The following is a 13,014-nucleotide window of genomic DNA, read 5'->3' as shown; positions in this document are numbered from 1 at the left end:
AAAGAAAATAAAAAAAATAAAAAAAAAAGAAAATGAAAACATATGGGTAACACTTGCTGCACTTGCAAATCAGCCTGGCAGTGCTGGGAACCAAACTCCAACCTTCTGCAAAGGCAGCGGGAGCTCTTACCACTGAGCTGTCTCTCCAGCCCCAAATCAACCCTTTCCATTTGTTCCATATGGATTTGATAGGTATCTTCTCCTTGAATAAGGTTCAGACCATTCTCAATACAGACAAGACCAGGCACATTCAGTAGGGTATAAACATAGGTCAGTCTAAGGACTTAGGGAGAACAAAGAAACTATCATTTATTCTCTTTGTTCTTTCTCTCTTTTTTAGACAGGTTCTTACTATGTAGAATATATGAAGTTCCAATCCTCAGTCAGCCGACACTGACTGGCCTCTTACATGCTGGGATCAAAGCCATGTGTTGGAGATTGGTTCTAATGCTTTTGATTCAATCAGGAATCTTCATGATTCCAAAAGCTAAAGGTCCTTGTCCCCAATTGGTTTTTGATAGGTAATAAAGATGCCTGAGGTTAATGGCTGGGCAAAAGGAGAAGAGGCAGAACCCTTAGAGTTGTGTGAGCTAGGACACAGCAGGGAGGAGACGGAGAGATCACCATGAAGCAGTGGGAGATGGATGGATGCAGGAGCTGCAGGGGAGAAAGCCAACCAGCCATGTGGGAATTCAAGTGGGTGGCCACTGCCACTTCCCCCATTGGGACTGGGGTAACAGGGAAAGGTTTAGGAGTGCCCAGCCTTTGAGGTAGCCAAGGCATTTTAAAATTAACTAGACTGGTGAACAAGTGTGTGTGCATGTGTGTGTGTGTGTGTGTGTGTGTGTGTGTGTGTGTGTCTTAAATTCATAAATCCAAAGTGTTCTTGGGAGGGTGGCTAGAAGTGCATAACCCTCAGCAAACACAAAGTGGTGTAGCCCAAATCTACCTCTACAGCCATGCGTTGCCATTGCTTGGTCAGATGCACTCTTTTCTACCAGCGCCTCCCACACATGCACTTTGTCCAACAGCACTCCCAGACATGGTGAATTTTCTAGATTCGTGCTATTACTTTGTTAATATAGTACTTTAATTTGTTATGCTTATTTCCTTTGGGAAGCAAGTTCAAATTCCTAAGCCTTTATGGGAGCATGTCTCACATAAACTATAGCAACTCTCTATAATGTGTGCTTTCCTTGTGCAATTAGGCAAAAGGCCAACATTGAGGCTCTACAGAGAAAAAAGAAAATTCTGATGTAGATAACAGCATCTGTGTCTTCAACAGCTCCTAGTCAAGGGATCCAGCCCACAGAGCACCTACTGATCGCAGATCCCACAGCTTCTACAATCACATACAGCAAATCCTTGAAATAAATCCTATATACATACAGCACTGGTTTAGCCACACTTGGTAGCTATGCTTAAGTCTTGAAAGGATGAAGAAAATGAAGCTGATAAAAGCATGGTGCTTGCTCTTAGGATTCCCTTTCATTACCATTTGTTTCTTAAGTGTTTTTGTTTTTGTTTTTGTTTTTAAATAAATGTGATTTCAGTGGCCAGTTCTTCACATACAACAAACTGAAAGAGCCGCCTTGAATTTCTGTTGGCTTTGGGTTTGAGTTCATTGTTTTTAAGATTTATGTTAATTTTATGTGTGTGGGTGGCTGTGGCCATGGGCCCAATATGTGTGGGCACCAGTATAGGTAAGAAGAAGGCATTGGATTAAACTGGGATTAGAGGCAGTTGTGGGCTGCTTGATGTGGATACTAAAGTCCAAACTTGTATCTTCTAGAAGGCCAACAAGTTCTCTTAACTGCTGAGCTACCTCTCCAGCTCTGGTTTTGGCTCTTTGAGGCAAAGTCTTAACATGTGGACCAAGCTATCCTAAACTCCCCATCTTCCTGCCTCTATTTCCCAAGTCTTGAGATTACAAGCTTGTGAAACCTTATTTAGCTAAGGAAAAAAACCTCTCAGCAACAAACTTGTCACTTGGGGTTATTTGTTTGTTTGTTTAAATCACTCAGCTCTGAGAAATAATTCTGACTAATATCCTGACATTTTTGAAGTACTGTTTGATGATCCTCCATTGACGGGCTCTAGAAAGCACTGGCCACTGTCATTCTGCCCTTACTTCACCCACATCCCTCTCCCCTCCTTCCATCCTTTTCACCAATTAGGAACATAACTCAGCCTTTTAAGTCTTCAATGTCTTTTACTAAGATAGTCAAGCACATTCAAACACACACACACACACACACACACACACACACACACACACACACACTGCAATGAAACACCATGACCAAAATCAAGTTGGAGAAGAAAGGGTTTATTTTATGCTTCCACAACACAGTTCATGATCAAAGGAAGTTAGGACAGGAACTCAAGCGGTATAGGAACCTGGAGGCAAGAGCTGAAGCAGAAGTTACACAAGAGTGCTGCTTATTGGCCTGCTCCTCATGGCTTGCTTAGTCTTCTTTCTTATAGAATCCAAGGTCACCAGCCCAGGGATGGCACCACCTATGATGGACTGGTCCCTCCCCCATCAATCACTAATTAAGAAAATGCCCTACAGGATTGCCAACAGCCCAGACTTATGGAGATATTTTCTGAAGTGAGGTTTCCCTTCTCTCCAATGACTTAATTTGTGTCAAGTTAACATAAAACTATCCAGTCACAGGGGCTGAAGAGATTACTTGAGTTAAAGCTTAAGAGTACTTGTTGACTTCTTGAGCCCCAGGTTTAGCTCTGAGCATCTGCATTGGGTAATTCACAACTACCTGTAACTACAGTTCTAGGGCATCCAATGCCCTCTTCTGCACTCTTTACATACACACACACACACACACACACACACACACACAGAGAGAGAGAGAGAGAGAGAGAGAGAGAGAGAGAGAGAGAGAGAGCAGGGGAATAAAAATCTAAAACAGTTAGTATACTTCTGATTAATTGTCTCAGCTTACTGATTTTCCTTCAGTGCATATGCCTAAAGACTTTTACAGGGAAATAAAAAAATCAATCTACACTTGAAAATAGGTAACACTTAGCTCCAATCAAATTAGTGAGATTATTTACTCAAGGAGAGATCTAGCATCCAATGTTATATAAACAAATAAAAGGCCATATTTTAAATACGACTGATTTTCTCCACCCTAACCTGAAAAAAAGTATGTTTTAACAGAGGAACCATTTGTCCAGAGTTGAAGACTCAATGATTCACCGGTCATGTATTTAGTTCTGTCCTAGGCAGAGAAAAATACTGAATCCAGGGAGCAGAGGGACAGGACATTTAGACAATAGAAGATCAATCTATTGTACATTTGTAGGATTTCACTGGCCTTTTCCAAGGTTTTGTGACCAACTCTCAATATGCAGTTATGGTGATCTGAGTGACAAATGTCCTTCATAGGTTCTAGTCTTCGAACACCTGGTTCCCAGTTGGTGGTGCCATTTAGGAATTTTTATGGGGTGGACCCTTGGGTGAAGAAAGTATGTTACTAGGGTCTGGCTTTTGGAGTTCATAGCACACTCCATTTCCAGTCCACTCTCTACCTTGTAGTTGCAATCAAAGATGTAATCGTGTTTTCCTCCTAACACCGTTCCTGAAGCTTGCTGCCACATCTCCCAACCGCAACAGATTCTTATCCCTCTGGAACCATAGCCCAAATAAACTCATCCTTCGGTAAGTTGCTTTGGTCAGAGTGTTTTATTACAACAGAACAGCAACTAATACAAGAGTCCAGCTTCCTCCCACTTGCTTCAATACACCATGGCAGTTCCGATTAAGATGGGTCTTCAGTTCCTTTTCTTATGGTACAACCTAGCTGAAAGTCTAGTATTTTATTGTAGATATTCAATAGATATGTATGAGAAGCTAAAAAAAAAAAAAAAAAAAAAAACAACTACTGCCCAAGTGAATGAATATCGAAAGGCTTTTGCTGCACAACTTCCATGCAGTCCCCATAGCAGCATTTTTATTATCTATCACATGGACAGTAAATGTCCCCTAAGGACCTGTGGTGATAACCAAAACCAGCTTCAGTTATCTTCAGGAATTGAGACAAACTAACTTGCTTCTGTAGGTAAACGTGTGTGGTTCCGCTAAGAGATCTGCATTCTGCTAAACTCAGTGTGGAGATCAATTGTTTTGGGTGACGTTGCTGTGTTTACATTGTATTTGCTAAAAGCAATATTTTCTTCAGAATCTCACTGTGTTTGAGAATTCTTAAATCAAGAAAATAAAAATAAAAAGTATTTTTAAATGCCAAAAGTCTTACCACCTAGGAAAAAAATTAATGTATTAATCTCGTCTTTCTATTCTGTATAATTAGAGAGTGACTTATAATTTAATTATACTTCTTTTGTGGTTAGGATTACTATGCTATGATGAAACACCATTATCAAAAGCAACTTGGGTGGGGAGGGCTTATTTTACTCAGACTCCCCTCACAAATCACTTCATGATTTGTCAGAGTTTTATTACTGTGATAAAACACTGTGAAAGAGAGAGAGAAAAAAAAAACCCTTGAGGAGGGTTTATTCAGCTTACACTTCCACAGCACAGTTCATCATCAAGGGAAGTCAGGACAGGAACTCAAGCAGTGCAGGAACCTGGAGGCAGGAGCTGATGCAGAGGCCGTGGAGGAGTGCTTACTAGCTTGCTCTTCATGCCTTCCTCTGCCTACTTTCTTACAGAACCCAGGACCACCAGACCAAGAATGGAACTATCCATTATGGGCTGGCCTATCCCCCATCAACCACTAATTAAGAAAATGCTCTACAGCCTAATATTAGAGAGGGTTTGTCATGGTTCGAATATGCTTGGCCCAGGGAGTGGCACTGTTTGGAGGTGTAGCCTTGTTGGGATAGGTGTGTCACTGTGGGTGTGGCTTTAATACCCTTGTCCTAGATGCCTAGAAGCCAGTATTCTAGCAGCCTTCAGATGAAGATGTAGAACTCTCAGCTCTCCCTGTACCATGCCTGCCTGGATGCTGCCATGTTCCTGCATTGATGATAATGAACTGAACCTCTGAACCTGTAAGCCAGCCCTAATTAAATATTGTCCTTAAAAGGGCTGTCTTTGTCATAGTGTCTGTTCACAGCAGTAAAACCCTAAAACAGAATTTTTAAAATTGACATAAAACTAGCCACCATTGTTCTATATTTCATATTTTATGCTTTTTCTTAAAATTACAATGTTTTGAGGCAGAGGCAGGCGGATTTCTGAGTTTGAGACCAGCCTGGTCTACAGAGTGAGTTCCAGGACAGCCAGGGCTATACAGAGAAACCCTGTCTCAAAAAACAAAACAACAACAGTGGGAATAGAGGCTCCTTGGTCTCCCAAACTCCATATGACCTAGCACAAGGCAAGGCCTGGGCCAAGTAGTGGGAGTGGGTGGGTAGGGGAACAGAGGTGGGGGGAGGGGTATGGGAATCTTTCGGGATAGCATTTGAAATGTAAATAAAGAAAATAAAAAAAAAAAACAAAACAAAACAAAACAAACAAAAAAATTACAATGTTTTGTTTTACTATATACCTATTTTTAATTTTCTTTTTATTTTCAAGATTATAATATAATCACACTATTTTCTCCCTTCTCTTTTCTCCCTCCCAACAATATGTTATACATATATGTTCCTAAATACACACATACAGCTGGCTCAGTCTGTATGATGTTATGTGTATGTTTTCAGAGCTGGCTGTTAGTATTGTATAACCAATGGATGTGTTCTTCCCTGAAGAATACCATTTCTTTATCGGCTGAATGCAGTCTTCACAGTTATTCAGTTATATTTAGACATCTCCCAGTCATTCATTTGGATTGCCTTTAATTTTTCTATTATACACAACATCATTTATATCTTCCTGTATACAAGAGAGGCTACATTTAAGACCATTAGCAATATTTAAAATCAGAGAACGTTTTTATTTACCAATCTTCATGTAATAACCTGAGAAGGTCCCTTGTTTCATGCTGCACCCTTTGCAGTCTTGCAAGCAGAGAAAGCAGCCCTTTCCATTCCATTCGGTAAGGCGACTGTGTCCTACTTACTGGAAGACAGGAGTACACAACTAGATTTCTCTAGAGACATCCCGGAGAACACAGTATTGTCTTTGGCAATTGGGCATATATTCCACATGAATAATTTAGTGTTTATACGTCCAACTGACTCTTGCTTTGGGGTCAATACCGTCAACCTGTCTAATGCTAAGCAACGAAAAATGATAAACAGCTTCCGATCCATTTTCCTGCCCTGCAAGTGAAAGTTCTAGTGAATAGAGACTGCCTTTCAGGAGTAAGGTGTGTATTTAGAATAAATCCCCAAACTCCTAACTTTCACCCTACCACTTTGCCTTTGTCATCCGAGCTCCTAAAACTTTGGTGTGCAGTCTTCTGATTGGGGCGGAACTCCGCGTAGCCTGGCAACCGCTTCCCGCTCTCTGATTGGCCGACCGCTGGGCAGCCGCCATTTTCAAATCCCCGGATGATGGCGGTAGCCGGTCTCTGCTAGAAGGCAACTTGCTGCCTCGCAGGAGCTGGCGGGCACTGTGCCCGCCACGATCGGTCCCCTGGGCACTGGGCCACCGCCCCACCCCCTCTCTCCGGACATGGAGCCAGAGCCGGCGACTCAGAAGCAGCCCCGGCCGCGGAGGAGAAGCCGCAGGGCCTCAGTGCTCAGCGAGGAACGAACCGCGGGGCTTCCGGCCGACACACCGGGGCCGGCGGCGAACGAGAGGTGAGGGTGGCGGGAGGTGGGTGAGAGCCGGGGACGGGGTGAGTCTGGAGACTCAGGACGGGGATGGACTGGACGGTGGGTGACCAGGGACTGGCAGTGCGGCAGGGGAGGTTGGGGAAGGCCGGGCAGAAATGCCGCGGGAGGAGAGTGCGCTGCCCGGCGGGCTGCCCCGAGGGCCCTGCGTAGAAGGGGCGGACTCGTTGGACTTGTTGACAATCTCCTTTACCCCCGTCCCTGGGGAACCGTACTTCGGCACCAGAGCTGTTCTCTACCAGAACCTAGTTGTGGATGCCGGCGCTCAGATCAAGACGGTCGTGGACCCTGTGATGAGAAGAGGAATTGTCACCTGAGCAGACACCAACAACCCCTTTTCAGCCTAAAAGCGGCTGTTCAAATGAAATGTCCTTTGCAGACCAGAACGGGTCAGGCTCCTGGAATGAAGAAGAGGTCAGAGACAGGCACTTTCTGGCTTTTCAGTTAATAGCACATTTTCACATTCTGTGTTGTATACTTCATTTCTATGTGTCTGGAAAAGGCAAACACTAGGTTGATTTCAGAAGTCTGTGTCTGGAAGAGAGGCTGTGGGAGCCACGGTCTTTTTATTAAATAGGAAATTGAAGTGGCATTTGTGTGGACTACTCTGTCATTCTTTTGACCTCCGAAATATGAAAAATGGTCTCAAAGTACTGAATGTAGTGGTTTCCCATTATAACGTTAGGCATTGAGTTACAAAGTATGTAACTTGGTTCAAATCTATGTCCATGCAGTGAGTTTATGATAGTGTCTGCCTCATCTAAGGCCCTGTGAACTTCAGTACTTACCATGGGCCTCTGCAGAAAACTCAGCAGAAATCTTGTCTGTCAGCTTTAAATCTGTAGAAGTAACAGTGCTGTTTCTGCTCCATCTTTTCAGACATCCCCGTGGTCCACTTGACATGATTGCAGGTTTTTTGGGGTTTGTTTCTGAGACAGGTTCTCACTGTGTAACTTGTTTATCGCAGATCTCACTACCTATGTAGAGACGCTGGCCACAAACTCATACTGTACTTCTGTACCAGAGCTGTTCTCCATGGAAACTGGTGGGCCGCAGGTGTTCTTACATCCGTGGGACTGTTAGTGAGGAAAGGAATTGTCACCAAGCAGGCTCCAAACGGTTCTGCCTAAAAACTGGTCTTTCTTCCTTAGCCTCCCTCTGTTCTCGGATTGCAGTGTGAACCTCAACGCCCAAGTCATTTGATATGTTAAATTAATCTACATAGCTTATAATCTAGTCATGCCAAGTGGTTTTGAGGAATAAGCAATCACCTTACTTTCATTATCAAGGCATGGATAAACCCATTGTATTAAGTAACTCTATAAAGAGCTAGGTTCTTTCACTTAGTACTGATTTCTATGAGTTTGAAGTTTAAGGCAATATTTACCCTTTTGAAACCTCCTCTCTTCTAATCAGACCGTGTGTTTAAGAAGTCAGAGTGCAGAAAGAAGGCATCTTTGAGACTGAGAATTACAAGAATTAAGATGGGCTAGTTAAGGAGCAGAAAAGGAGGACTTCCAGAAGATGACTGGAAGCAGTGCTTCATTCCACGCTCAGTGTAATCCTGTTGAGCCTGCCCTAGCATCAGACACTGTTGAGGATAATAGGGATTCAGGTGAACAAAAGCAGATGGAGCGCTTGCTCTCAGGAACCTTAGGTTCTCTTGGGAGGCATTGGTTACATCGTGCAGTGAATGTAAGCCTTTTTGATTCTGTGCAGAAGAGGAAAGATTCTAGGGCCCAGAGTTGGTAAATGACTCCAAGGAAACAGTATCCTTCAGACCTAAGAGCACTAATGCAAATCTAAACTCACAGAGATTGAAGGAATGCACAAGACCTGCAACAGGTTCAAACCAGACAAAATCCTAGCACTGAGAATGGGAGAGTGGACACCATCCCACCCAGAACCAAGGGGCTGCTTGCAATTGATACGTGCTGGGGAAAAGAAGATTGTTGTTTTGTTTTGTTCCAGTGGAGTATTGGTATATCAACTACACCCAGAGTAAGGCCCATGCCCAGGTGTCTTAGTCACTGTTCCATTTTTGTGAAGAGACACCATAATCAAGGCAAATCTTACAAAATAAAGATTTAACTGAGGCTGCCTTACAGTTTCAGAGACTAGTCCATTATCATCATGATGGGATGCATGTAAGCAGACATGGTGCTGAAGAAGTAGACAGAGTTCTTTATCCCCGTCTGCAGGCAGAAGACAGTCTGACTGGGCCTGGCATGGGCTTTCGAAACCCCCAAATTCATCCCCAGTGACATACTCCTCCAACACGGCCACACCTCTTAATCCTTCTAATCCTTTGCAAGAGTTTGCATTCAAATATATAAGCCTATAGGTGTGTCTTAGATATTTTTAACACTTAATTTAATAAGGGTTCTTAAATGCTTCAACCTCCCTTCTAGCCTACCACCCACCAGAGGTAATAGAAGGTTAATAGGGCAAAGGGGGATGCAGACCTGTTTAGAGGGGCAATTCCAGTCTTCATTGTCTGGATATCAGCAGCTCAGTTCTCACAAATCAACAGTGGTAGCTGGATCCACTGGCAAACACCATTCACTAATTAACAAGGGCTGTTTGATCCAGAGGAAACCACAAGGCTTTGCCAATCACCAATCAGCCCAAGTCCAAGGAAGCTGCAAGAAGCTGTTGGAATATCATGAGAAGTTCTTTGGTGCATTTCTCTCTACAAAGTCATGACAAGCAGTAACCAGTGAAGAAAGCAAAACGAAACCATGCTAGAGTGTCATCCACTATCTGTTGCATTATAATTATACATTTTCCAAACTTCATGTGTTCCCTCAAGCATCTGTTCCAGCAAGACATCACATGCTCTTTTTCCAGGCAGCTTCCAGAAAAACACCATGTGTCTGTCCTCAGCAAAACATCCTCTCATAAGACAGTTTCCAGAAAAACATCACATGACGCAACGAGTCTCCGAAGAAACCAGCAATTCCCACTTCATATAGGGGCCATTCTTATTCAGACCATCACACCATGGGTAGTTGGCCCACACAAAACAGACACCATGTTTTGGTCTGGTTGATTGGTTGGTTATTTTGAAATATGTATCCTGTACACAAACGAGTTTGTTTTAGTATTTTTTTTTTGTCTTAATGTCTTTTTTTGCATTTCTTTGGATTTTCTGGGTTTCGCTGTTTTTCCTGTTTGTTTTGATGTGGGAGGAGATCATGAGTTGGGTGGGTGGGGAGGTGGGAAAGATCCAGGAGGAACTGGGAAAGGGAAAGAAGTATAATCAAAGTATATTCTGTGAAAGAAACATTCCTATTTCATTTTTATTTGTTTGGTTTATTGTTTATTTTTATTTGTTTTGGGGGGTGGGGGAGCAGTATAGGCATGTGTGTGTCTTACACTGTGTGGACCCTAGAGATCAAACAGGTGGCAGGTGTTTTTTCAGATTAAGCTGTCTTAACAGTCAGTTTTACTGTTCTTTGGTGAAGTCTTTCTGATCGCCATCTTTCCTTTATTGTCTTTGCTGAAATATACACACTTCTGCTTTCTCTTTAACTTAGAAAAGCTTGTGATTTTTGCCATCTGTAGTGTTGTGCAGTATATACACACCTGTAGTGTAATGGGTGGTAAAGAAAGATCATGCCTGAGGGTCAAGGTAAGAGCCAGATTTACAAATGGACCAGGACCTGGCCAAGAAGTTAAATAATCATTTGTATAAAAGTTGATGTAAAAAAGCTAGAATTTTATTAGCAACTGTCTGCTTTAAAGTTTTGGCCTGCTTCTTAAATTGTTTTTTTAAGATTTGTTTTTAATAAAATTTTATTTTGCTTTCATGTGTGTATATGCACTATGTGTGTGACTAGTACCCATGAAGACCAAAAACGGCATTGATTCCCTGGAGTTAGAGTTAAGGTTGTTGAGAGCCACCACGTGGTGCTGGGAACCCAAGTCTTTCCAGCCCCACCCTGACATCTTAGAATCAACCAGAAAAGGCCAGATGCACACTTTATCTCCAGTCACAACAATTATCACATCATGTTCGCTTCAGGTTAGCCCACTCATAGCTTCCCCAGGACAGCTCCAACCGGGTTATGCTTGCGCCTCCCCACTTTGTCCCGTTACAAAGCTCATCCTCCCTTTACCATTTGAACCTCTGCCAAAAGGCAAGTGATGATAACTACGTCCCTTGCTTCCGCAAGCTCGGGCTGTTTCTGCTTTCCTTTGGCTGTCATTTATCCACGTTGGAAAAATATCTTTGTTCCGCGTCCTATACATCTTAAGTGATTAACAGTGTAGCTCATAGTTATCACCTATGTCATGTTTTGATTTTTTTTTATATATATTTTGTCAATGTAGACACTTACATTTTTGTGAATATATAGGCCTATATTTTAGAAAGGTAAAAGCAGGTCCCTCTTGCTTTTAACTCCAGTTTACAAATCAGGAGAAATTTACATTAATGAAAATAAGAGGATTTGGGTTTTATTAATGTTTTTTTTCACTTATATTAAAATATTAGCTGTAATTTTGAATTACACCAAGTATCGTTATGAGTTCATTTGTTTTTTCATTATTAATAATATAATTATCAAGGCTCCTGTCATAGGAATAGACTATATTTTTGAGTTGTGTGTTTACTCATGAGATGAACTGTGTTAGTTTTGGAAAATTATTTTGAGTAGTAATCTCTCCACTAATTATATAGTCTCTTTTTGGTATAGAGGTTCTGGGGATGGCATGTACCACCATGTTATATTTTGATACTATCAGGAAAGACATTGCTATCTCCAGATGCTGGCTCCAGATGCTGGATCACTATTTTAACTAGTTTTGAGACTAAGACTGTAAAAATGATGGCTCTTTATCTGTCAAATATCTTTCTATTTTAAAATTACTCTCTCTATCTGACTCTTCTGTCTGTAGATGCTCCCTTCGGAGAGGCAGCTCCTTCACATTTTTAACCCCTGGCCCACACTGGGACTTCACTTTGGTGAGTAGCTACCTGAGTTTTCATTTCCAAACATTAGACTCCACTCCTGGGTTATCCACTCCTGGGTTATCCAATCCTAGGTTATCATCTCCTGGGTTATACACTCCTGGGTTATCCACTCCTGGGTTATCCACTCCTGAGTTATCCACTCCTGGGTTATCCACTCCTGGGTTATCCATTCCTGAGTTATCCACTCCTGGGTTATCCAATCCTAGGTTATCCACTCCTGAGTTATCCACTCCTGGGTTATCCAATCCTAGGTTATCCACTCCTGAGTTATACACTCCTGAGTTATACACTCCTGGGTTATCCACTCCTGGGTTATCCACTCCTGGGTTATCCACTCCTGAGTTATCCACTCCTGGGTTATCCACTCCTGGGTTATCCACTCCTGAGTTATCCACTCCTGGGTTATCCACTCCTGAGTTATACACTCCTGGGTTATCCAATCCTAGGTTATCATCTCCTGGGTTATACACTCCTGGGTTATACACTCCTGAGTTATACACTCCTGAGTTATACACTCTTGGGTTATACACTCCTGGGTTATACACTCCTGGGTTATACACTCCGGGGTTATACACTCCTGAGTTATACACTCCTGGGTTATTCACTCCTGGGTTATACACTCCTGAGTTATCCACTCCTGAGTTATACACTCCTGGGTTATCCACTCCTGGGTTATACACTCCTGGGTTATCCACTCCTGAGTTATACACTCCGGGGTTATACACTCCGGGGTTATCTCTCATTCTGCTGCACAGCTCACTTGTACTTCTGAAGCAGAGCTGCTAAAGCTGTACTTAGTCCTTTATTCCCAGCAAGCTGAAGAAAGTTTTATTTAGAGTAAATAAAACGGTCTCAAAGTACTCATATAAATTCTCCTTTAACACTGAACTTGTTTGTTCCTTTGAGTGTTATAAAGTAAGACATTACTTTATGTATACTTTGACAACTTCTTTTTGACTGATTGATTGATTGATTGATTTTTATGAGTACACTGATGCTGTCTTCAGACACACCAACAGAGGGCATCGGATCCCATTGCATATGGTTGTGAGCCACCATGTGGTTGCTGGGAATTAAACTCAGGACCTCTGGAAGAGCAGTCAGTCCTCTTAACCTCTGAGCCATCTCTCCAGCTCCAACAACTTTTTATACTATGTTAAAAATATATAAATGTGAGCTGGTGAGATGGCTCAGTGGGTAAGAGCACCCGACTGCTCTTCCAAAGGTCCGGAGTTCAAATCCCAGCAACCACATGGTGGCTC

At 42.4% G+C, this 13,014-nt stretch overlaps 1 protein-coding gene across 1 annotated transcript in view; it reads left to right on the top strand.

The window, feature by feature from the left end:
• Nucleotides 1–6,462: 6,462 nt before the first annotated feature.
• Nucleotides 6,463–13,014, top strand: part of Net1 (neuroepithelial cell transforming 1) — a 33,384-nt gene continuing 26,832 nt past the window's right edge. Inside the window, exons 1-2 of the mRNA XM_021215199.2 lie at nucleotides 6,463–6,741; nucleotides 11,677–11,743. Coding sequence (XP_021070858.1) covers nucleotides 6,614–6,741; nucleotides 11,677–11,743 — 195 coding nt within the window. The 5' untranslated portion in view covers nucleotides 6,463–6,613. The remainder of the gene's footprint in view (nucleotides 6,742–11,676; nucleotides 11,744–13,014) is intronic.

Source organism: Mus pahari, chromosome 16, assembly GCF_900095145.1.
Source record: "Mus pahari chromosome 16, PAHARI_EIJ_v1.1, whole genome shotgun sequence".
Taxonomy (NCBI): Eukaryota; Metazoa; Chordata; class Mammalia; order Rodentia; family Muridae; genus Mus; species Mus pahari.
This window is presented reverse-complemented; position numbering and strand designations above follow the sequence as displayed.